Source organism: Colletotrichum gloeosporioides (genome assembly GCF_011800055.1).
Source record: "Colletotrichum gloeosporioides strain Lc1 chromosome Unknown consensus_50, whole genome shotgun sequence".
Lineage (NCBI taxonomy): Eukaryota > Fungi > Ascomycota > Sordariomycetes > Glomerellales > Glomerellaceae > Colletotrichum > Colletotrichum gloeosporioides.
Genome location: NW_025544695.1, coordinates 208,543 through 231,124, shown reverse-complemented (window position 1 = coordinate 231,124; position 22,582 = coordinate 208,543). Strand labels below are relative to the sequence as shown.

General features: G+C 50.7%; 9 protein-coding genes across 9 annotated transcripts in view; 5 read left to right on the top strand and 4 right to left on the bottom strand.

Moving 5' to 3' along the window:
- GCG54_00000551 (Protein SYG1-like) overlaps window positions 1-744 on the bottom strand; it is a gene marked incomplete at both ends in the record, with an annotated part of 3,419 nt that extends 2,675 nt beyond the window's left edge. The window contains 2 exons of the mRNA XM_045400687.1: window positions 12-630; window positions 705-744. Coding sequence (XP_045263360.1) covers window positions 12-630; window positions 705-744 — 659 coding nt within the window. The remainder of the gene's footprint in view (window positions 1-11; window positions 631-704) is intronic.
- A 3,509-nt stretch (window positions 745-4,253) lies between these two features.
- On the top strand, window positions 4,254-5,632 carry GCG54_00000550 (uncharacterized protein; the record flags this gene model as incomplete). The annotated part of the gene is made up of 2 exons (XM_045400686.1): window positions 4,254-4,894; window positions 4,954-5,632. The coding sequence occupies 2 exons, from the start codon at window positions 4,254-4,256 to the stop codon at window positions 5,630-5,632; spliced, it is 1,320 nt and encodes a 439-aa protein (XP_045263359.1).
- Window positions 5,633-6,626: 994 nt separating this feature from the next.
- On the bottom strand, window positions 6,627-8,324 carry GCG54_00000549 (uncharacterized protein; the record flags this gene model as incomplete). The annotated part of the gene is made up of 3 exons (XM_045400685.1): window positions 6,627-7,194; window positions 7,260-7,962; window positions 8,030-8,324. Coding segments are annotated over 3 exons (1,566 nt in total), but the record flags the coding sequence as incomplete, so codon positions are not given.
- A 656-nt stretch (window positions 8,325-8,980) lies between these two features.
- On the top strand, window positions 8,981-11,020 carry GCG54_00000548 (uncharacterized protein; the record flags this gene model as incomplete). The annotated part of the gene is given in 3 exon segments (XM_045400684.1): window positions 8,981-9,367; window positions 9,432-10,165; window positions 10,183-11,020. The coding sequence occupies 3 exon segments, from the start codon at window positions 8,981-8,983 to the stop codon at window positions 11,018-11,020; spliced, it is 1,959 nt and encodes a 652-aa protein (XP_045263357.1).
- Window positions 11,021-11,921: 901 nt separating this feature from the next.
- Window positions 11,922-15,222, top strand: GCG54_00000547 (uncharacterized protein; the record flags this gene model as incomplete). The annotated part of the gene is made up of 7 exons (XM_045400683.1): window positions 11,922-13,611; window positions 13,894-14,042; window positions 14,104-14,186; window positions 14,234-14,357; window positions 14,488-14,529; window positions 14,587-14,653; window positions 14,708-15,222. 7 exons carry the CDS (start codon window positions 11,922-11,924, stop codon window positions 15,220-15,222), a joined length of 2,670 nt encoding a protein of 889 aa, XP_045263356.1.
- Window positions 15,223-15,253: 31 nt separating this feature from the next.
- GCG54_00000546 (uncharacterized protein) lies at window positions 15,254-16,876 on the top strand (the record flags this gene model as incomplete). Its single annotated transcript, XM_045400682.1, has 5 exons — window positions 15,254-15,266; window positions 15,696-15,993; window positions 16,055-16,197; window positions 16,248-16,343; window positions 16,404-16,876. 5 exons carry the CDS (start codon window positions 15,254-15,256, stop codon window positions 16,874-16,876), a joined length of 1,023 nt encoding a protein of 340 aa, XP_045263355.1.
- Window positions 16,877-17,015: 139 nt separating this feature from the next.
- GCG54_00000545 (AB hydrolase superfamily protein) lies at window positions 17,016-18,340 on the bottom strand (the record flags this gene model as incomplete). Its single annotated transcript, XM_045400681.1, has 7 exons — window positions 17,016-17,148; window positions 17,194-17,522; window positions 17,575-17,652; window positions 17,713-17,770; window positions 17,835-17,942; window positions 18,001-18,221; window positions 18,272-18,340. 7 exons carry the CDS (start codon window positions 18,338-18,340, stop codon window positions 17,016-17,018), a joined length of 996 nt encoding a protein of 331 aa, XP_045263354.1.
- A 458-nt stretch (window positions 18,341-18,798) lies between these two features.
- GCG54_00000544 (4-formylbenzenesulfonate dehydrogenase TsaC1/TsaC2) lies at window positions 18,799-19,616 on the bottom strand (the record flags this gene model as incomplete). Its single annotated transcript, XM_045400680.1, has 2 exons — window positions 18,799-18,982; window positions 19,033-19,616. 2 exons carry the CDS (start codon window positions 19,614-19,616, stop codon window positions 18,799-18,801), a joined length of 768 nt encoding a protein of 255 aa, XP_045263353.1.
- A 672-nt stretch (window positions 19,617-20,288) lies between these two features.
- On the top strand, window positions 20,289-22,369 carry GCG54_00000543 (putative sterigmatocystin biosynthesis monooxygenase stcW; the record flags this gene model as incomplete). The annotated part of the gene is made up of 8 exons (XM_045400679.1): window positions 20,289-20,506; window positions 20,554-20,631; window positions 20,686-20,895; window positions 20,944-21,101; window positions 21,168-21,263; window positions 21,328-21,425; window positions 21,473-21,875; window positions 21,936-22,369. 8 exons carry the CDS (start codon window positions 20,289-20,291, stop codon window positions 22,367-22,369), a joined length of 1,695 nt encoding a protein of 564 aa, XP_045263352.1.
- Window positions 22,370-22,582: the final 213 nt, after the last annotated feature.

Sequence of the window (22,582 nt, the reverse complement as noted above, 5' to 3'; positions counted from 1 at the left end):
GGGGTGAGGACCCCGTAACCCCCCTCCGCAAGCCGCGCCTTGGCGAGCCACTTACAGACCCGATAGTGGCGGGGTGAGGGAGCCTCATTGACGACGGAGAGTGCGTCTGTTCAGGCGCGGAGGGCTCATTGCTTCGTGGATCCGTCATCATGGACGCGCTGCGCTGTAGAGCCTGTCTGGCCATTGGGCTTTCCTGCGCATGAGCCCCTTCAGCCCCCTCGTCTGTCGTCCGGGAAGGCACCTTCATCGCAGGGCCAGGAAGCTCGAAGGTCGGCCGCCGATCGAGGGGAGCGCCCTCGTGCTGGGGCGGCGTGTGCACGAAGCTACCATATTGCATATCATTCGAGCCACTCGTCAGGTTCTGGTGTTCGTGGTTCGCGGGGATCGCTCGCGCGGGCGTCATGGGCTTCTGTCGGGCAGAGCCGACCGGGGCAGAGCCCTCCCGCAGCGACGTTCTCTCGTCGGGATTCGTATCCCTCGCATTGTCGCTATTGAAGAAGTTGGATGTTCCGCGGTTGTTAAGCTTGCCCGAGTTCCCTTGCGGACTACCATTGGCGCGATTGATGGCGCGAGACACTTTCTTAATGAGCTTCTTGCCGGCCTTGTAATCGAGGTATTTGACGCGCCATTCTGTTCAAGGGACTCTGCGTTAGCAAATCGCAAGACAATCGCCAGAGACAGGCGCATGGGGGAGGCTTTCGCACCTGGCACAAGGTCCTGCTCGAGCTCCTTTGCGAACTTCATGACGTAGTGGCGCCCTTATGCGCGGCACAGCGAAGCACTGCTGGGACAGTAAACGCCATGAAACGGAGGGGTTGGCTCTCAGGGTTGCAGTCGTGTGGACGAAAGGTATGACGGGACGAGTCAATTGCGACGACTGTTGACTGATCAGACCAGACAGGAGTCGATCCGAGGCTTGGCTCTTCGTCCTCGTCGTCGGTCTCGCGTGGGAGATTGTTGTTTTTTTCTAGAGGTAGCGCATGGACGAGCCGTTCGCCTCCCTTCGCCAAGCTTCTGCCACGGACCAAGCGCCCCGCCTTTTCTTTCGTCTGGTTTTTTTCATTTGCTCCGATGCTTTATCGCGTACCTTATCAGCTCAGTGTTTCCCTTAATCTGATGCCCTGAACCTGGCTGTTTCCTCCCCCAACGGAAGTCTGTCGGCAACCGGCATCGCCAATGGCAGCGCCTGTCTTTAGCACTCCTTCTGCCCTATGGCTAGCGGCAATCGCTGGAAACTCGCGATATCCCGGTCAAGCCCACTGCTTCAGCGCTTCGTTAGCGGTCCAGTCCCGGCGGCCCCTCGAGCTTGCCGAAAAGCGGGAAAGCCAGGGGAGGTCAGAGCGCAGGTAGGTAGTAGGTGGGATTATGTCGGCCTGGGCTTGCATGTGTTGCTCCTTCCATCATCGACAACTTTCTTTTTGGGCGACATTGTGAATTTCGCGATGTTTCTTTTTGCAAATTCCCTGTCTGCCACGCCTAAATCTCTCTAGATTGGGTTTCACCACCTGTCAAACCACCATCGTTCTATTTACCTTCTTTCGCTGCCCAAGAAGGTTCCTGCTTAGTGCGAATTGCCTCACGGCCGCGTCCGCGAGCCATCACAAGCACGAGGCACCGAACGCCACCCGGCACGCCCAACCGATAAACTCTGGACAGAGTTCACAGGGTCCAACTCTGTTTCCCAGATCTCGCCCTTCAGATGCCATTTTCTGCTGTCAGTTATCGGTATAGACTATAGGGTCACATCTTGGTCGAATCTTGCCAGGGATGGGCAAGCTCGTCTAATGTGACTGTGCCGCTTGTCGAGCACCCACTTCACATCACCAACGACAACCGCCACCAACAGAACGACAAGGATCTCTCTCCCTCGCCCATCCATGGACCGGGTCGTAAACTGTGGCCGCGAGATCTGGATCCTGAATGGCCTCATGCACACACGCATATCCATAACCGTATTGACACTGACACCTACTGCATAGTACGCGCTGTGGATACTGCATCTGTCCAGCTGCCGCTGTGGGAATGGCTTCGAAGGAACGACAAGTTGTTGTTGGTGCGAGAGGCAAATCGACCCCGTCTCCCCAACGCAGTATCCCTGCCTTTTTCACGGATATCGCGTCCACATTCTCTCACGAGAGAGGCGAAACCCATCACCTACGATGCGGCCGAAAAACACCGAGGCATGCATGTTCCAACAACATTCGACCCTAATTCTGCCTCCCCGGGCATTTTACACAAGGACGAAAACAGGTACATGGGATTCGCCCGTCACATCTCTGCTTCTCGGCCTTTGCTGTCCGGCAACTGAACGACTTTTGCATCGCATTCCAACTGAAACATCCGCTCGTCGGCGCAGCCGGGCGGAGAATGCTTCTCACAGATTGATTCGTTCAAATGGGGAAATGCACCTCACCCCATCCGGCAGCCCCGTCGGCCGGCCGGCGCAGCGACCGCCGTTCCCCGGGAACTAGGCACTTAGCGCGCCTAGTTCGCGGCCAGGCCTTATCGACAACGGTCCCGCAGCCCGCGATGCGTGGAGAGAGGGAGAGAAGGGGGTCCAGATGAGGAGAAAAGAACGCCGTCGTTCCCCGTAGATCAGCCAATCGCCTCTCGCCGCTTTTCTGCCTGCGGAGCTCTGTCTAGGTTGACGATGACAACCAGGTAGTTAGCGTCTTGAGCGGCCCATCTCACGCCAGCACCGCTGTGCCGCGGACGTGCTGCAGAGTGGCCGTGACAGTTTGACATTCGCGTGTTGGTGCGCTCGCAACGGCCGTTGGGATCATCTCGCTGCCTGCTATGCTGCAGTCTGACAGGTTCCACGTCCCACTCGACGACTGGAATGCCTAGATGGGAAAATGCTCAGGTCTTGGGGGTTGTGGTTGATTTGCTCGCTACGAGATGCATGATTGCTGGCCGTGTCGCGGGAATTGCGAGGCCCAGACTGAGACATATCTTGCCCGTGACGAGCGGTTCATTCATTCCTGACTGACATGCGCTATTCACTTAACTAACTGAAATCCAGCATACTCGAATCCGCGCCGTCTTTTCAGTCATTTTGATCCAACGCAACCGGACAGATCATCGCCCACCTCAAAATCTAAGCGGGAAGTGACGGCTCAGTTCCCAGCGCCTAGCAGCTTGATCGGCTCATCCTCAGTTGGAACTGACTGTTGGTGCTGCGTTGTATCCCCTGGCATGTTGGTGGAGGAAGGTCCGGGGTCTTCACCTTTTTGTGGGTGTCTTGCAGGAGCTGTCGTCCGCCTCCGATGATGCACTTTGGCACTACCCGAGTGACACACCCAAAAGCCACGAGTTCACGAGGAACCACCACGGATGATCTCTGTCTCACCACGGGAAACGATCCCGCAAAGTGTTCCACGGCCGGCCGCCTCTCCCTTTCGCGCCCGTCCGCCCTGTGGACTCGACAAGGGGGTACACGTATTGTGACGCCCATCCTGTTCCGCTGCGACGTTCACAGTGCCCGTTTTCTTTGCTTTTTTCTGCTTCCGGAAAGCAAGTATGAACATGTCACATTCACGTCGACAACCACAACCACCCTCCCCAATATGGAACAATAAAAAAATATGACCCCATGCGCCGCCCATCCTTCTGAGCCCAAACCAGGCAACAAAAATGCGTGTTTGCTCCCCCCATTACACGGGGTGGAGATGTGATGCTCGCTCTCATCCTGGGCAGGCGAGAGCCACCAACACCAACACCACCTTTTTGTGGTCTCGATCCCTGCCGCGCCTTTTCGCCCCCTCCCCACGCATGTATACAAAGTGGACGCTGTGCTTGTATTGAATGACCTCGCAACTCGGTTGGCTCACCTGCGAAACTGGTTGGCTGAACACATAAGTCCTTTTACCAGATTCTCGGGACGGTGGAACAGTATACAGCCTTGATTGGTTGCATGGAGACCTGCCCTCGAGGACAGAGTAGGTGTCCGAGACACTGTGAAGCAAACATTCATACATATCGGTTCTCGCAACCTCTGCACCCCCCTGCCTCTGAGACCACCCCTGCTTGCCTGCCCTTCTTCCCTTCTTCTTTCTTTCTCCCAGTGCCTGCCAGTTTCTATTTCCTCTTCTCTGACTAAAGAACCATCCCTCTGGATTCACTGTTGACGGAAACTTACGTCCTGTTTGATCCTTCCCGCCAAATCCACACCGTGAGCTCACTATTGTCGGCCTTCTCATCGGTGTTGGGGTTAGAAGTCCGGCCCTGATATGGAAACTCATCCCGGCCCGGTCATGGGCCATCGAAGCCTCTTCCGCCGGGCATCAAAATCATGTCTGGGCGGTTTCAAGAAAGTATTTTCCACGAGGAGTGATCGCCACGACGATTTCTTGACCATCAGCAAAACACCAACGAAGTCATTCAAGTTTTCATTCAAGACCTCGTCTCTATGGAAGAGGACTACACCGGAAGAGGGCGAAAAGACATGTCAACCTACGGCCACCAACACCGACACTACCCCCGAAGAAACCCCGAGAATCAAGGACCCAGAACTGAGGCGGCAGGCCTACCCCCAGGGCCAATCACATCTTTTCCGCAGACTACCGCCCGAGATCCGCGAGCAGATATACAAGGAGTTTTGGGTCGCGTGCGGCGTGGAGCGGCACGCGTTTCTTGAGGATGGCAACATGCGGTACTCGCCATGTGTGACGGATCACGAGGCGCCGGATGAGAGGCAGCTGGGCCTCGCAAGGGACTTTAAGAAGGCCCCGCAGGTACAATGGCACCCGGAGTGGTTCCTGAGGATGCAGTCGCCTTGGTGTAATCACTGGAGATGTGAAGAGTTGTGGGAGGATATCAAGGAGGGGAGGAAGGTCGACTTAAACCAGGGCCAGAACCAAGCTTTCATGTCGCTCTTGGTATCTTGCAAGAGGGTGTACGTTCACAGCCTTCACCCGAAATCACTTTGAACAACCACTGACTTTCTATCCCCAGATACGACGAATGCATAGACTCCTTCCGCGAATCCCGCATCCTAAACATCACAAACGGTCACACCCTCCAGCGCCTCCTCAAATACCCGCGGCCGCGCTACGTCTCCTCCGCCCGCACGATCAACATCTCCCTGCGCGAGGACAGCGGCAACTGGCTGTACCTCAACGGCGGCAGCATCTGGCACACGCTCGCGGCCAAGGAGACGAAGGCCACCAAAGTCTACGTCTGGCTCGATGCCGAGTGCCCGCTCACGCGCCGGCTGCTGACCGAGTTCCGCGAGCTGTACACGGGCGTTCCGGCGGAGATCGCGCCGAAGCTGACGATCGACTTCCCCTGCGACGCGGAGGACGGGTTCTGGGCGTGGGGCGAGGTCGACGTGCAGGAGCAGAATGCGTGTGCGGGCGGCGGCGGGTGGGGGCGGGTGGAGAGGAGGGAGGCGATTGTGCCGAAGTTTAGGGCCGTTGCNGTCGGCGGGTGGGGGCGGGTGGAGAGGAGGGAGGCGATTGTGCCGAAGTTTAGGGCCGTTGCGAGGGGACGGCAGAGGTTTAATGAGACGAGTTGTGGGTATGTTAGCCGGGGGGATCAGGGGAGGCCGAGGGTGAGGGTGTTGAAGGCGGGGAACCCTTTTGAGGATATTTTGTTGTATGGGAGGGGGATTCATGATGATTCATACTATTGAGATGTCATCTACCAGCAAAAGGCATTTCAGCCTCAACTCTTGCTGCCTATTGGTCTCGCCATGACCTTGGCGGAGACTGGAAACAAAATACAAGCCCCGAATCAAAGACGAGCCTTTGCAGACTTTGCTTCAACTGCCCGAAGAAAGAAATCGACAAATTACCCTATGAAGATATTTACAATGGTAGAACAGCAAGTAACCTTCACCATTCACCAACCTAGAGACACATAATTTCGAAAACGAAACCTCGGTGCCGTTTGACTGATTCCTCCAAAATTGAATGTCCACCGGATCACTCTCTGTTATTTCTTGGTTTTGGCGGCCAAGTCTTCAAATTTCTCAAATGGCTAACGTGTCTTTGGGTAAGCTGGAGCACTAATTAATGACGGCATCTACTAATGGACGGTGAGCATTACCCCTGGAACATGACCTGGAGTCAAGATGATGAAGTTGGCCTGGTGTACTGTCTTAAAACACATTAGCCCCAAAGGTTGAATTACAAAATTACGATTGTACTTACTACCTCAATAGTCGGACCAAATGTCTCTGTAAGCCAAGCCTTCAAAACGTCTTGCCGAATACGATACGAGGATATGACGTGAGTCTTTTTGCTAACGTCTTCGGAAATGCGATCTGCGTTCACGCTTTTGTTGCCCGAAACCTTTCCCAGAAAGGAGGACCCCAGAATCACATCCGCATCTTGAAGCTCCCCTGTATCCAGGACAAAGAAGTCTACCTCGTGTTCCCAATCGTCTCCTCCAAAGTCGGAAACTGCCGCCGAGACAAAGGCTTGGAAAGATTTATTTCCAATGCCAGGAAGTACGGCGTTGAAACCTCCTCTAGGAGCGCGACGCACTCGAAGCCCAAGAGCTTTTCTGACTCTTGCAGTGACAATGTTGTGGGCGATGGATTCCAGCCAGATGGCATTGAAAGTCTGTTTTACCCCATTTGGGCCAGAAATTTTGATTTCTGTTGTTATATGTCGGTTGCTGACGGGTGTTGCATCAGGTGAAGTAATGATACTGCCCTGACCGTCGCTGGTAATACTTTCAGTGTCATCACCTGCATCTTGGCCTCCAGTTTTCACACCATCCTTTTCGGCTTCTCTCTCGCCGTGGCTATCTTCTTCGTCTTCTTCTTTTTCTTCTTCTTGGATTTCTAGTCCTTCAATGACAGCTGGTATCGCAAGCACAGCTAACTCTTGGAAATGTTTTCCTATGTGTCGGCAAAGAGCCATGGCTTGGGTAGACTCCGTTCGCGGAACAGACCACAATGGCCGACAAAAGGGGCAAGGCTGGTTCGAGAAATCTTGTGTAGGTCGACTCGCCGACTTGAGAATCATTGGTATATGCGACTCCGGGACAACATGTCTGTGCGACTCAATGAAGTGTTTCCTCAGTAGTTCCGCCGTATCGAATCTCGATTCGCATTTGTGACAGTGCCATATCATTCGATGGAACTCAAGTTCATGACCAAACCACTCATGTCTCTTGGAAAACAGGGTTACGGGACAGCTCTGAAAAGTGCACAGGTAGGGACTTAGGTCGGACAGTATGTGGTTTCTGTTTCATTTTAACCACTATATCAGCTTTGAGAGATAGTGCACATGATTGCGGAGCTGACTTACTTCCATTCCTCTCTGGAGGTCACAAGTATGAACTCTCTGCAAAGTGGGCAATTGAACGATTCTCCATATCGAAGTCGGACTTTGTGGAAGGTCAGTCGCTCCAAGTCCATAATCCCTAGTTCGCCGTCTTCGCCCGTTTGAATCGCCGTCACGAAAGACGTCTTTGTTACAAAGCTGGCTGTTGATGAGACGCTTCCATCTTCTAATCCCTCATGGCGTTTGCCATCCTCCTGGTATGTTGTAGCTGCTACGGAAGGTCCATGTTGTGAAGATCCTGTTTGCGCTTCAACTTCAAAGCAGGGGATAGGACGCTTGGTTTGAAGATCTAATATAGAGGATCTGCGATGATCGAAGGCATCTGCAAGTCTGTGCTGGAGCCACTCCTTGTCTAGCAGCCCTGGATGTTTGTCTTTGAGACGAAGAATATGATTATCGCGACCTGGATCAGTTCCCGGACTAATTTTGCCCTTGTGGTTCCCGTGAGGTTGGTTCGTGGACTCCCGGCGGATCAGCATGGCCAGAGTGAACAGCCTATCAACTGACAACGCGATGCTATTGAGCAATGCGTCGAGCTCGGTTGTTATGGAGTTCAAAAACTCAGATAGCTCTTGGTTTTCGGGATCATCCAAGTCAATTCCCTCGAACAAAGCTTCCATGTCTGACTTTTGCCCGTTGCGGCGATTATCTCGTAGGATGGCATCGGCTGGTTTATCGTGATTAGTTCTGGGCCATGTCACGAAGTATTTCTTCGGGGGTCTCCGAAGGCTTACCTTCTTCAGATGCCTGAATTATTTCTTCCAGCGTTGTTTTGACGGCTTCTGTCATCTGCTCTGCCTTCCTGAGACGCCAGTCCAGAGATGCCACGGAATCCTTCCTTCGAAACGCAGCCAGATTGCTGCCCCATACGTTGAACCGCCCGTTGACGTTGTAAAGTGTGGACGTAGTGAGATCCTCATCCTGTCCCTTAACCAAAGTGTAGAGCTCTTGTAACGCCTTTCTGCATCGATTTGCGAGGTTTGAGATCGAGGAGGAGGCACTATCTAGTGGTTTTGTTTTTTGATACATGACGGTCGCTGGAAGCGCTTGCAGGTGAGGCAAATTCAGGTCGGGGGGGTATCCGGACTCCGATGCTTCTCTTAATATTCAGAGATCTCGAGCGCTCATATGACTGATAACAGCTACCAGGATGATACGGGGCAAGTTTACAAGAGACTAGCTGGAAAGGGAGCGGCTGACATGTATGCAGTCGGGGACGACATCGGCCACCGATCGATGGCGAATCAGGTGAGACTTGTAGCATGATCGCCTGCAGAAAGGGAAGGGAAGTCCAATGACCGTAAACTACGTGTTGATAAGAAAGCGGGGTAGTAGTCCGCACGGGAGGAAATCGGGCTTATGCAGATCATATTCCCTCATTTATCTACCTAGGTATCCCACTTGCAAGGGCTTTGGAACAGGAGAGCGCCCTTCACCGGGCGACAAAACCTCAGTCTATTTGAGTGACATACAGATCTGTTCAAATAATATCTCGGGTGGCTTAGCAGCAAGAGTAACCCTTTATCGGACATCAAAGCTTTCTGAGAACTAGTATCGTCAAGCACTACAAGGCGCTACCCCGATGAAGTCGCTCACAATTCCGTGTGACGCGCAAGCTCCTTACCCTATTGATCACTGAACAGATCTCATGAGAACCGATCTGAAAAAAACACGGCAGGCTTGATATGGCAGGCCTGGAGGTTGTCGGTGTTGTTCTCGGGGCAATACCACTTCTCATAGAAGCGGGCAAACAGGCTGAACGGTTGGAGTTCTACTGGATGTTCCGTGACAAGTTTCCGCCGCTGTTGAGGTCCATTCATGACCAGATGATGGCTTACAGACAGAACATCAAATTTCTCTTGGGTCCCCTCAATCTTGACCTTGATTTAACAGCTAGTCTGGTCGACTTTCCTGAAAGGTCTGGGATGTGGCGCAACCCCAAGTTTCGGCAGGTGCTCTACGGAAGATTTGGAAACGACGAGTATGAGCTCAATTGGTTGATTCAACGAACCGAACGAATAAACGAAATCATCCAAGACCTTGCAGGAATTTTGCGCTTACTCGACTCAAAGGTGAGTTTCTCTAGGTGCGCCTGACCCTAGTATTGGAGCAAACCATACTTACTGAATAACGCAGGGCTCGAAGGCAAAAGTACAGACTCCTGGCTATCAATCATCGGCCATGACCGCTTTGAACCAGCAGCAAATTAGGCTAGCTATCAGCTTTACCAGCAAGCGTAAGCTAGTTGTCGAATTTGAAGAGATCAACCGCAAGATCCGCGACTTCTTAAGCAATGACATGAAAATTGCACAGATGAAGGGGACAGTCCTTGGCAACACCTTCAAATCTCACGGGCAAGACGAGGTCTACAAAAAGAAAGCACAACCCTTCCGCAAACTCCAGAATCACGTGGATTCGCTGTACCGAATTTTCCAACCGAATAGATGGGAATGTGACTGTGGTCTCCAACATCCTTGTGGAATTGCCGTTAACTGGGTTTACGATGTGCATGGGATATCGAAAGGAAGTATTCAGCTTTATCTTGAGGGTTCCAATTCCCCAGAAAGACTGGATGTGGACTTCTATTCTTTCGAACCTGAATCAGACCGATCTAACCTTCCGAAACAACCGCTTATTGACCAATTGTCGTCTAAGCTAGAACGTACCGGGCTGACTCGAGGCTCTAAGGCTCGAACAGCACCGAAGACCATGCCAGTAATCTCTGCGCTTGCAGGCTCTGCCTTAGATTTGGTGAGAACGGGGCCCGATCAGCATGGAAACCCCGAGAAGGTGGATCGCACATCCGAACATAAAGCCGAAAGTGGCCCCGACATAGGATACGGCAATTCCGAGGGACTGGTGGTATCACAGTAAGACTGATTCAAAGGCTAGAACCTATCGAGGCTGGGCTGACAACGATTTTTAGAGCTTCTGAGCCCTCGACTAAGAGGCTCCGGCGGTCTAAAAGACGACAAAAAGTCAGATTCGACGAAGGATCTGCCTTTTCCCAGACCGCAGTGAACTTGGTCGCTAGCCAAGTCTCTTGCGACTTTCTGCATGACCCTCTGTCGAGTGACTCTGTCCGGTATCTTCAAGACACAAGGGAAAAGGGCTACATTGCAGTGAGAAAAATGGACCACTCCACGTCGCAGAGCTCTCCAAATCATAATCCTATGTGGCTGAGGGAGTTTTGGAAGTATGCTCCAAAATTGGATCAGCGAATCCGGCTAGCAACGAAACTTGCCTACACAATAATTGGTTTTGGAACTTCAGCGTGGTTTCCCCAAGGATGGGATGACGGTGATATCACCGTTTGTTTGAAGCCTCGACCAATACCTTTCTACTACCATCTCTCGATGCGACAGGCACTTCGAAGAGACATTAAAAACGCTCAACATCATGCTGAGATGGCTGTGTTTACATTGGGTGTGATCATTCTTCAAGTTATTTATCAGAAAAGGCTCGAGGAACAGCCATTCTACAGGAAATATTGGGTGGATGGTAAACCCAGTGATTTCACACTTGAGCTCGCTGCGCGAGAATGGCAGCAGTCGGTGGAGAAGGAGTATGGGCCAAGCATTGCAGATGTAATCTTTCGATGCGTACACCTCAAATTTTCCATTACTCCTGATCTGGAGAAGGAGGAGTTCATTCAAGAGATGTTACTGACGGTGATTGAGCCTTTGGAGGATTTTGTATTGCAGTTTGAGAATTCATCAAGCTAGTCGCAGCCTTACTCAGATCACTCATAGAAATATATCAATGCTTAATCTTGTATTGCTAAGACTTCGAGGACGAAGAATTTTGGAGATTTTGTGCCCGGATGTGATGGCCTTCCGGACACAAACGTCCTGTTCTGATGTTAAACAAGTTCGTGGTAAACGACCTTTTAGTCATTAATGTTGCGGATGAAAAAGGCACGGAAAGAAGAGATGAAGTAGCCTTACATGTCTTCAAATCTCTTTAGTAATGGATGACAATATAGCCCCGGAGAAGTCTCTCATGATTGACTTCCAAGCCGTGATGTGTCAATTGTTCCTTCTGACGAATCGGTATCCATAATGTCTTTATAGCGGCTAACACCGATTGAAAGTCGGGCTGAGTACAGGAAAGTCCACAACGGGATTACCCCATCATCAATCTTTCAGACTCTACCCATGATGCAACTTAAGGGCACGCTCAAGGATGAAATCAGGAGAGATTCACCGCTTTTGGAACTTTGGTACACTGCGGGTCACTTTCATCCAATAACGTGCCACTGTTTGTTGTCAAGTATGTCAGAAGGCAGTGTTGTACGATAACCACGAGCCAGGAAGCGAGTCAGCCGCCTCGAAACTTATTGGAATTTGAGTAGAGGGCAGTCGTATCTGGTGTATTTTCAATGTGCGGGGCTCGACACTCCGCCAAAAGCCACATTCTTTTGTGACCCTTTCCGAACATTGGCCCCTCATCATGCGCAGGATACGTATTTCCGCGCAAATTTGCAAGCGTACTGTGCCAACATTTTCGGTCTAAACCCTTTTCACGCACCATTATCTGACTGAAATCGGCCGGCTCATTCCTTTGCTGTTGTATAACGCTTGTGAGGCGACTCAGCTGGTCAGCTTGTTCGGGCTGAAGACAATCATGGGCTCTCATGAATTGGTTTTCACCAAGACTCCAGTAGGAGACGGCCAGTTTCGGTTGCTGGATATCCTGCCTGCTTTTCAAGAGCCCGGCCAAAATGCTCCTATTCGATGTCAACTTCGCGTCGCATCATTATTCGACCCGCCAGACTACGAAGCCATTTCGTACGTCTGGGGAAATCATGATTCCGAGAATGAGATCCAGATTGAGGTTTCGGGTGAGGTTTTTAATACGACAAAAAGTCTCCACGCAGCTCTGTCTCGGCTTCGGCTCCAGCACAAAACGAGGACGGTTTGGGCCGACCAAATTTGCATCAACCAGAAAGATAGCGCGGAAAAGTCGACTATCGTCCCACTGATGCGGCAAATCTATTCTCGATGCCGGCAAGGTCTGCTTTGGGCGGGCGAAATTCCTCAGGAAATGGACCCGGCTCATGTGGAATCACTATTCGAATTTCTCAAGTACATGGCGGACGGTGGCACTACTGATACCCCCGCCCCTCAGTGCATGGCTTCCGAAGCGGCATTCAGGGGGCCGATATCGGCATTGGTGCACCTGATGGCCGGCCAAGGTTCTTGGTTTTCTCGTATATGGACGGTTCAAGAAGCAGTTCTCCCGAAAGAAGCCGTCTTACTCTTGGGATCGCAGTCAATTCCTTGGAGCACGTTGATTCAAGCAACCAAGACTTACACAACTGAGATACCGCAAGACGTGTTCAGAGTCTGTGGGTATGAGTATGCCGAGGGCCCCATAGCCGGTCTTATTGCGGTTCTGGTATGGTTGAATAGCTGTAAATACGACTGCAAGCCGTCGTCAGCTATGCAGCAATGGCGGGGCCGGCAAGCCCACGACCCTCGAGACAAGGTCTATGCCCTGCTCGGACTATTTCCACCCGGCGCGCTGCCCAGATTTGAAAGCTGCGATTATGAGATCCCAGTAGCTGAGGTCTACGAGAACCTAACGCTTGACCTCATTACTGACAAGCAGAGCCTTCGGCCGCTTGTCGGAAACCCCCGCCTTAAGCCAGTCAGGGCGACTCCGAATTTGGCCAGGTGGGCAATCGACTTGGTGGGAGTGCCTATACACGAGATAGAATACTGGCATCACACATACGATTCAATGCATTTTCGTGCGGATGGTGGTCGTCGCATGGAATTCCAGCACCAAAAAGGCATGTTAGGCCTCACGGGCGTTTTTGTCGACAGAATTGAGAGAGTCGAACCTGGATTGATGCTCATTGGTAAACACGCATCATACGAGTTGCTGGCTGAAACCTTGCAAAGATGGAAGAGTACGGGACCCGACGAAGAAGCCTTTGGGAGGCTCATCACCAACGATCTTGTTAGAGATGCTGTCGGAGACCCCGTTCAGCGCGCATCCGCAGCCGACGCCCACCAGGCTATGGAATATGTACGCAACAGAACAGGGGAGGAATGGATTCACGACCAAATCTTGATGACGGTAAAGAACTCAGTGTACTTTACAACAAAGTCTGGGCTTATCGGACGGGGACATCTCGAAACACAAGCTGGAGACGAAGTCTGGGTATTCAACGGAGGCAGCGTACCATTCACAGTGAGACCGCGAGGCGGACTCAAGCCGGTTGACAATGATCTCGAGTGCGACTTTGTGGGTTATAGCTACGGGCACAGCATCATGGACGGCGAGGCTTATGAACGCGGTATCGAAAGTCGGTTCATCTGGATTCATTGATAGAGGAACTACAGAAAGCCAATGTTACTCAGGAAACTACATGTAGCATTTAACATAGTTGTTTGGCTTGCTGGTTGGAATTGGGTCAGGTATTTGCAGGTTCCGGGAGCCAATTGGAGCATTGTTGTTGTGTACTTAGCGCGAGTAAGCTCAAGGACCCATCAGAAAGAGCGGAAGTCTTTTCCGGAATCTTCAACCCAAACGAATAGTTGAAGTTTTTAAACATATCTTACTATTCCATCTCTTACTCATTCCTTAGCCGTTCTCAAGAATTTGTTTCTCGATATCGGAGACGTCGAAAACATGAAATACGACCCGGACTCGGATAGCTTGCCTGCAAGATCTCAGCTCCCGCACGTTCCAGGGACACCTCAAGATTCGGCATGGTTCTGGGGCGAAAATGATGAGGTTAATATTTCTGTCATCTACAAATGTTGAAGGGCGCCTGGCTAAGCTTGACACTGCATAGTTGGGTCGATTAAACCTGCTCACCCCAAGGCGCAAGGCGGCAGCAGCAAGTCTGATCAAGGATGGTATTACCATTGGCTTGAAGTAAGCTCTGACAGTTGAAACAAGGTCAATTACCTAATCGCACATAGTTGGTCTGCTGAATTACCGTTTCCACCCATGTTTGGCCGTGAGCCATTGCTGCATCAAATCAAGCATCTCGGACCGGCAGGCAACGATGAAATTCTGAAAATGAACTCACAAAGCGGCTCTCAGGTAAACACCATCTTAAAGATTGGAAACCTTTTGCTAACACTCAAAAGTGGGATGGATTTCGACATGTTAGATAATGGTCCATCCAAAGCTAAAGCAAAGACTGCATCAACTGACAGTAATGACCGGACAGGTCAGTGTACCCCATAAAGGAGGTTGGGTGTTTTACAACAACGTGAGTGGTCTTTCTAGAAACTGATACACATAGCTTTGCTGAAACCCTATCTCCAAGACGACACCTGAGCAGATCGAGAAGACCACCAAATGCGGAGTGCAGGCCTGGGCCGCCCAGGGTATTGGTATGTTTCCAGCTTAAGACCCTGTCACTTGAAAGATCACTAAGACCTATGCAGTCGGAAGAGGTGTCCTTCTTGATTACTGGAGCTATGCTAAGGAGTCGTACGATGTGAACTCTCGCCATCCGATTTCTGCCAAAGAACTCAAAGCTTGCGCTATGGCCCAAGGAACCAAGTTTGAGTACGGTGACATCCTGATCATTCGTACTGGCTGGATCGACACATACAACAAGATGACTCAAGACGAAAGAGTCAAGTTGACCGAGGTTCCAGCCTATAGTCATACCTTTGTGGGTGTCGATCAACACCCTGATGTTGCTGACTTCCTTCACGACAACTACTTCAGCGTTGTGGCATCGGACTCCCCTGCATTTGAGGTTTGGCCACAAAACAAAGAGTGGAATCATCATGTCAATCTCTTGCCAAAATGGGGTGTGCCTATCGGGGAACTTTGGGACTTGGAGAGATTGGCCGAAGTTTGCCAGCAACGCAAGCAGTACGCCTTCTTCTTTGCGAGCACGCCAAATAACATCAAAGGCAAGCACCTGCTGAGAATATCAGATAATAGCTAACACCTGAAAGGTTCGGTCGGTAGTCCATCGAATGCGCTTGCTATGTTCTGAATGTTACCCGGTAGGGCCCGGGCGACTTCCATAGCACCGATGCGATGAGATTGAGATTAGAGAAAGGCGTCTATCACCGCGTAGAACAGACAGTGACACGCTCACATCATCTGAAGAATCACACAGCCGCCAATAGCTCAGTATTGAGCAGTAATTGGTAGACATTGGGTAATTTGTCGCCTGTTTCGTGCGTCGCCTCATTACCCGGATTTTAGTGTGCCTCCCGGAAGACTCAGCCGATCGCTGTTGTATAGCCTCCAAAAATGCTGTATCCGAGAACCAGTCCCTAAATACCCGGCTATTGTCGGAAAAGGACTCCTCGGTCCAATAGTGATATCAATTTGTTTGTGTTGCCCATCAACAGCGAACACTATGCATGTATCAGCCCGTGTTCATGCGGAGGCCCGTCCCGGGGCGTAAAGACCCTTGTAACAAGATCAAGAGTCAAGTACATAAGAGATGTGTTGCTTTATTTTTCGGACGATGGGACGAGATTCATGTAGTTCGAACCCTCTTGAAACCTTCTATGAACATGTCTACCCATTCGCTCCCCACCTACGAGAACATCCCTCCTGTCGATGGCATGCCTCACGGTTGCGCTTGGGGTCTTTGGGACAAGGATGACAAAGCTGATCAAGTTGGATCTCTTAACCTTCTAACCCCATCCAACACACTCGAGGCCAGGAAAGAGATTCAGACCGGTGTTTCAGTTTCACTGAAGTGAGTAAGATAGTTCTCATTCTGTCTAAAGCCAGCAGTAGCTGACTTGAGGATTTGCAAGCTGGCCACTGGAACGGATTGAGGACCCAGGTCACAATCGGACCAAGATCAAGCACCGTTTCTTGGATCTGAAGCCTGCCCTGGTGGGACACGATGACGAAATTTGCATTAATACACAGACAAGCAGTCAATGGGACGGACTCCGTAAGTAAGGACATAAGTCCATTAACCTCATACCCATTAAACGTCGGTAGGACATTGGGCCCACCAGGACTCGGGGAAGTACTACAACGGCTTGACTCATGATGAGATCAGCGGGGAAAGACCCAATCTACGCAATGGCATTCAAGGTATGATAATCTTCGCCACCCAATGATCTCACGTTTCATGAAGCTCACTTTGACATGCAGAATGGTCGAAACGAGGCGGTGTTGTCGGCAGGGGTGTGCTTCTGGACTACGTTGCATGGGCTGAGAAGAGAGGCATCGAGTACAGTGCGGCCAGCAAACACTGTATTAGTCACCTAGACTTGGAAGCGATTGCGGAGGAAGAGGGCTTGAAGCTCAGAGTCGGCGATATCCTCATGATCAGAACTGGGTGGATCAAGTGGTACAACGAATCCACCTCGGATGAAAGAGTGGCGGGATGTAAGACAAACCACAACTATGTAGGAGTTGAGGGTACTGCCGAGAGCATCAAGTGGTTGTGGGATCATCACTTCTCTGCTTTGGTGGGCGACAACATGGCTTTCGAGGCGTGGCCAGCGGAAGGCCCATACAGTGAGCATGACCGTTACCCTCCGATGCCGAACCTCTTCTCTGACGAACAGTTAGGAATCCATGATAATGCTCTGGCCTTATGGGGAACACCGCTAGGAGAGTGATGGGATCTCGAAGAGCTAGCTGATCAGTGCAAGAAACACGGTCGCTGGAGCTTTTTCGTTACAAGCTGCCCATTGAATGTTGCTGGGGGCGTAGCCAGCCCGCCGAACGCACTAGCGATCTTCTAGGTACATAGCAAGCTCACAGACTTCCCCCGATCAATTGAACTATGGCCGTGATGACATCGATGGAAAACTTGGGTGTTGCCGACAGCTCTGGGAAATAGCCAAACGCATGGGGCAAACCGGGGTAGATGTCGACCTTTGTCGGCACACTGGAGAAGTCAGTTATGAACAGGTTTGTTTGGACCTCATCTTACCCTGCATCTTTGAGTTTAGCGGCGTAGGCCAATCCTTCATCCCTTAGCGGATCCATTCCCGCGACTTGAAGATAGGCCGGTGCCAAATTCTTGAAGTTCTGGTTGAGAAGAGGGGATACCTCTGGACTGGATGGATCTGGCGGGCTGTAGTATTCATAGAATGTCTCCATAGAGCGCTTCGAGAGGAGGGGTGCATCTTTGAGCTCTTCCATGCTGCGAAGCTTGAGCTCAGGTGGGTAGCAATTGATGTGGCAAGTTGCAGGGATCCTCAGAATTTGACCCTTCAATGCAATTCTTTTATCTCGAGCCCTATGGGCGATGACGGCAGTCTATATTTGTTCAGATTAATTTTCCCCAATCAAAAGTCCCTGGAGAACTTACAGAGTTTCCTCCGGAGCTGGAACCGCTGACCATGACACAGTTTGGATCTATACCAAGTGTCGAAGAATTCTCCAGCGTCTATACAAGCCTCCTTGTCAACTCATCTCTCATATATGCCTCGGAGTAAGTGGCTCTTACCCAAAGCAAAATGTCCCAGCAATCTTCCAAGCCTCTTGGAAATGGGTTCTCGGGCGCCCTGGGGACTAGTCAGTATACTCGTTTCAGTTCAAGTTGTCTAAGCGTGAGTATTTGGTGCTTACAGCCGGTAGTCCATAGATACGACGACAACTTTGGTGTACTCGCAAATCGCTTTGCAAGCGACGTCTTCGCCCTCGAGATCACCGAGCGTCCAACCTCCGCCGTGTATGCTGGTAGTCAGGTAAGATTTACAGCGAATATTCGCTCCTACGTACTGTGCGAACTTACTACAAAAGGCCTGGGGCTGGAGTCTGCGCCCCGACTGGCGTATAAATACGGCAAGCTATGTCAACCCCGTCCGAGACCTTCACTTGAATGTCTTTGGTTGTCAGTCCGGTGAACTGCGGAGCCATTGCTGTAGCGTAAACTTTGAGCTCCGCCATGACATCCCGGAGATGCTGCGGTGAGCCCACTAGATGGGGCACTCTTGCAGCATTCTTCTCATAGAACTTTGTAGACGTCAGACTCCTTCCAAAGAATCAATGCTCGGATTTCTTACAGCAGTCCATTCCGGGTCAGGGACGCCGAGATGTTGATACTGAGACTGGTTAGATTCCAGATCACCCATGGCTTTAGCTAGTCGAATTTGACAGAGATCACGAATGACAGAATGATGGCGTGGCTGGCAGACTAGAAGAGACTAGGTCTTTTGGTTCGAGACGGCGATGATGAATTATATCACTGAGACCAGCTTTGCAACTGCAGGCCATTACCAAAGTTCCATGATGTGTAGCGGGGAAAGGAGGATTTCTGACCGGAAACGGGTTTCCGGACCGTGCTGTGCAACATCACATTGGTCATTGCTTACGCCCGTGGTGAGACGGTGATACGAAAAACCCTTGGCGCGGGCTTCTTTCGGGCTGATTTGGACATATCAATGGACACTTGCTATTTGCTATACACCGCCTCATTATCGACGGGGGTATTGATGAACTGAGGATAAGCGCTAAAGCTGAACTAGATGCTAAGAGAGCTGCCCGATTTGGTTCGAATCACACTCTGCGGGGCCTCCGCTGTCTCCGATTCCTAAATTCCTCTGCCACCATCCACGTCTAGAGATGCCCCTGTGATCATGGATGCTTCATCGCTGGCTAAGAATGCAACCGCGTTTCCAATATCTGTAGGTTGAGCGAATCGCCCGAGAGGAATGGTGTTGATAAACCTGTCTCGGCCCTCCTGAGAATCATGTCCGCCAAGAAAGAATGGGACCCTAGTGAACACGTCAGCTTTAGATAGAAATCAGGGTATCTCTCGACTCACATGGAGGTTTCACCTGCGACGGGATGAATAACGTTGAAGCGGATATTGTGCTTCGCCCACTCGATCGCTAGGCCTTTGGTTGCGTTGGTGAGGCCTCCCTTACTGGCCCCGTACCACACAAGAGTTGGTCGGGGTCGGACTGACGCCATACTAGAGATATTGATGAATATTCCACCCTTCTTCTCAGCCAAGAAGTGCGGAATGGCCACATTGGAACTCCAGTACAAGGACTTGAGATTCACTCTCATGACTCGATCGTAGTCGGCCTCGGTCGTCTCGATGCTTGAGCAGGCGTTGTAAACAACCCCAGCGTTGTTGACGATGATGTCTAACTTGCCGAAAGCGTCCACCGCAAGGCTCAAGGCAGCTTTCCAATCCGCTTCCATGGAGACATCACCTCTCATAGCCACTGCGGAGTCTTCGGGCTGCAGAGCTGCGGTCTTCTTCGCATCATCTTCGTTGATATCAAAGATAAGTACTTTGGCTCCCTCAAAAGTGAACTTGTTGACAATACCGACTCCAAATCCAGCCCCGCCCCCGGTCACAATGGCCACCTTACCCTCAAGTCGTCCTGGGTGAGACATGTTGAAGAACGGTGAAGAATTCTGAAGAATGCTGAAGAATATTGAGACGGGGCAAATGTCGAGAGTGACTGTGCGGATTCTAAAAGTCGTTCATGCTCAACGGATCCCGACCCCTGCAATATCTAGACGAAGCAGTTCATCACATCATTTCCTGCTGTGCCATGTACTGAAAGGACGTCGGATATGAGTCTATGGTTTCTCCGATGCCAATCATAATGACCAGATGACACATGAGGGGTCAATGCGTCATACCATACTGCCTTCTGTGCAGCACCGGCAAAGTATATCCGCTATTATACAAGCAATCAAGCAATTATTCTATTAGATCCAGTGGTTGGAATGGAGGCACAGCATCAGTAGCCGACGTCAGCGGAAGATTCATTGACAAGTGCAATTGAGTACTGGCCTCGTGCAGCATCCGCTATTTGCTGTCGCGCAAACGGCGCTGAGTAAAGGTTATTGCCGCAAAGTTACATCAATACTTGTTGCATCAACGCGAACTTTTGTACGTCTCTTTGTTAAATCGATTTCAAGCGATTTCAACTTTGGCAGGAATCGCACTTCGTTGTTTTGGTGGTATTTAGTGGCCCCTATTTCATTACTTCCGGCGAAACTCGACATAGCTAACATTATCAAATCTGTCCGTCCACTCACGAACCCTAATATCTCAACATGGACGCGAATGGGAGAGCCGAAGCTCGTACCGCGGCCAGCGACTACGTTGTGACAGAGTCCCCTCTGGGGACTGCGCGAAAACTCCGTGTGTTGATGGTTGGTGCTGGAGCCAGTGGCCTGAACCTGGCACGGCACATGGACTTGCATATGGAAAACTTCGAGTTGAGGATCTATGAGAAGAACTCAGATGTTGGAGGGACCTGGTTTGAGAACAGGTGATTGACCAAGTCTGAAAGACTTGAAAACTGCTGAGACATGTCAGGTATCCCGGGTGCGCATGCGACATCCCTTCTCACAATTACCAATTCACATGGGAGCCCAACCCAGACTGGACTCAGTAGTAAGACATTGAAGACTCTTGGCCTCAACTACCACAATTGCTCATATCTTCCAGTTACTCTGAATGGGATGAGATCCTGGAGTACTTCAGGGGCATTGCACAGAAATACGAGCTCTATAAGTACATAAAACTCAGCCACAAGTTAACCTCTGCCAGTTGGGATGAGGCATCTGGAGTCTGGAACGTGGAGTGTTTAGACTTTAGTACAGGAAGCACGGTTCATGATTGGGGCCATGTCCTAATCAACGGCACTGGAGTATTGAAGTGCGCCTTGTGTTCAAACGGAAAGATGATACTTGCTAATAATTGTAGCAATTGGAAGTGGCCCGACGTACCGGGCCTTCATTCTTTCAAGGGCGATCTCTTTCACAGTGCAACTTGGGACCCGGAATACCAAGTTGCTGAGAAGACGGTGGCCGTTCTGGGTACTGGATCTTCAGGTATCCAAATTGTCGCAACGCTGCAACCTCGTAAGCCCGAGATGCCGATTTTTAAACGAACGATCGACTCGCATTCTAACATTTCTTTCTGTGAAGTTGTGAAATCATTGGTCACATTCATTCGGTCTCCTACATGGATCACAGCAGGGTTTGCCCAAAGCCATGCCGGCCCAGGCGGGGCGAACTTCTCCTGTGAGCAATCTCAAAGTATTATCTAAACAGTGTTTTTTTCAGACTGCTGATATTTCAATTCTAGTTACGGAAGAGCAAAAGTCCAATTTCAAAGAAAAACCAGACGCCTATATGAGGTATCGTAAGGAGATTGAGGGAGAGCTGAACTCTAGGTTCCGTTTTGTAAGCAATCTGAATCTTTAAACGACGCAATTCTCATGAAACTTAAGGTCATTGCAGACAGCGCCGATCAGAAGGAAGCCAGAGAATATTCGAGCAATGAGATGAGAGTCAAGCTCAAGAACGAAGACATCCTCAACTACCTCATGCCCAAGAATTTTGCGGTCGGGTGCCGTCGTCCCACGCCTGGAAACGGGTATCTCGAAGCTCTCACGAAGGACAACGTTCGTGTCGTGACGAAAGATATTGAGAAAATTGTCTCCAAAGGTATTCAGCTGACAAACGGCGAGATCATACCAGTTGACGCTTTGATCTGCGCCACTGGGTTCGACCTTTCCTTCTGTCCGCGCTTCAAGCTGATTGGCAGAGACGGCGAAAGCATCGACGAGAAGTGGAAAGATGTGCCTGAGGCTTATCTCTCCGTTGCTGTGCCTGGATTCCCAAATTACTTTGGTGAGCCTTCCGTGTCCATTGGCGGTTTAGTCATATGTGACTGAGCACTAACAATGGTAGTCTTTCTTGGTCCCAATGCACCTGTGGGTCACGGCTCGGTTCTCCCGATAATCGAACATGCAACAAAATACATCATCAACATGATGAAGAAGATTCAATCCCAGAACATCAAGGCTGTGTCCCCTTCTGCGAAAGCGGTGGATGATTTCAATCAGCACATCACTGAGTTCATGAAGAGGACGGCATGGGCCACCCCGTGTCGCAGTTGGTTCAAGAGAGGCACTGTGGATGGCAGAATAGTTGCATTGCACCCAGGAAGCCGCATTCACTGGTTCCATATGATGAGTCATGTGCGCTATGAGGACTGGGAGTACACATATCACTCGGAGAACCGGTTTCAGTACCTTGGAAATGGATTTTCGACTAAGGAGGGTCCGGGGAAAGATACGACGTGGTACTTCGAAGCGCCAGAAGAAGGATACGAAGACTATTGATAAGGACTTTACACAGATCGAAGTCAAATGACTTTGAATTTACATGTGTTAATTGCGTTCTCTTTAATAACCCTGGAAGGGCTCGACATGTGGATTGTGAACAGATCGGACAATACTCAAAGACACCATGGAGACCCATGGATAAGACACGATTTCCAAAAGAGGTTTCTCATCCCGTAGATTCATTTTGACCACCTACGTTCATCTACGTAA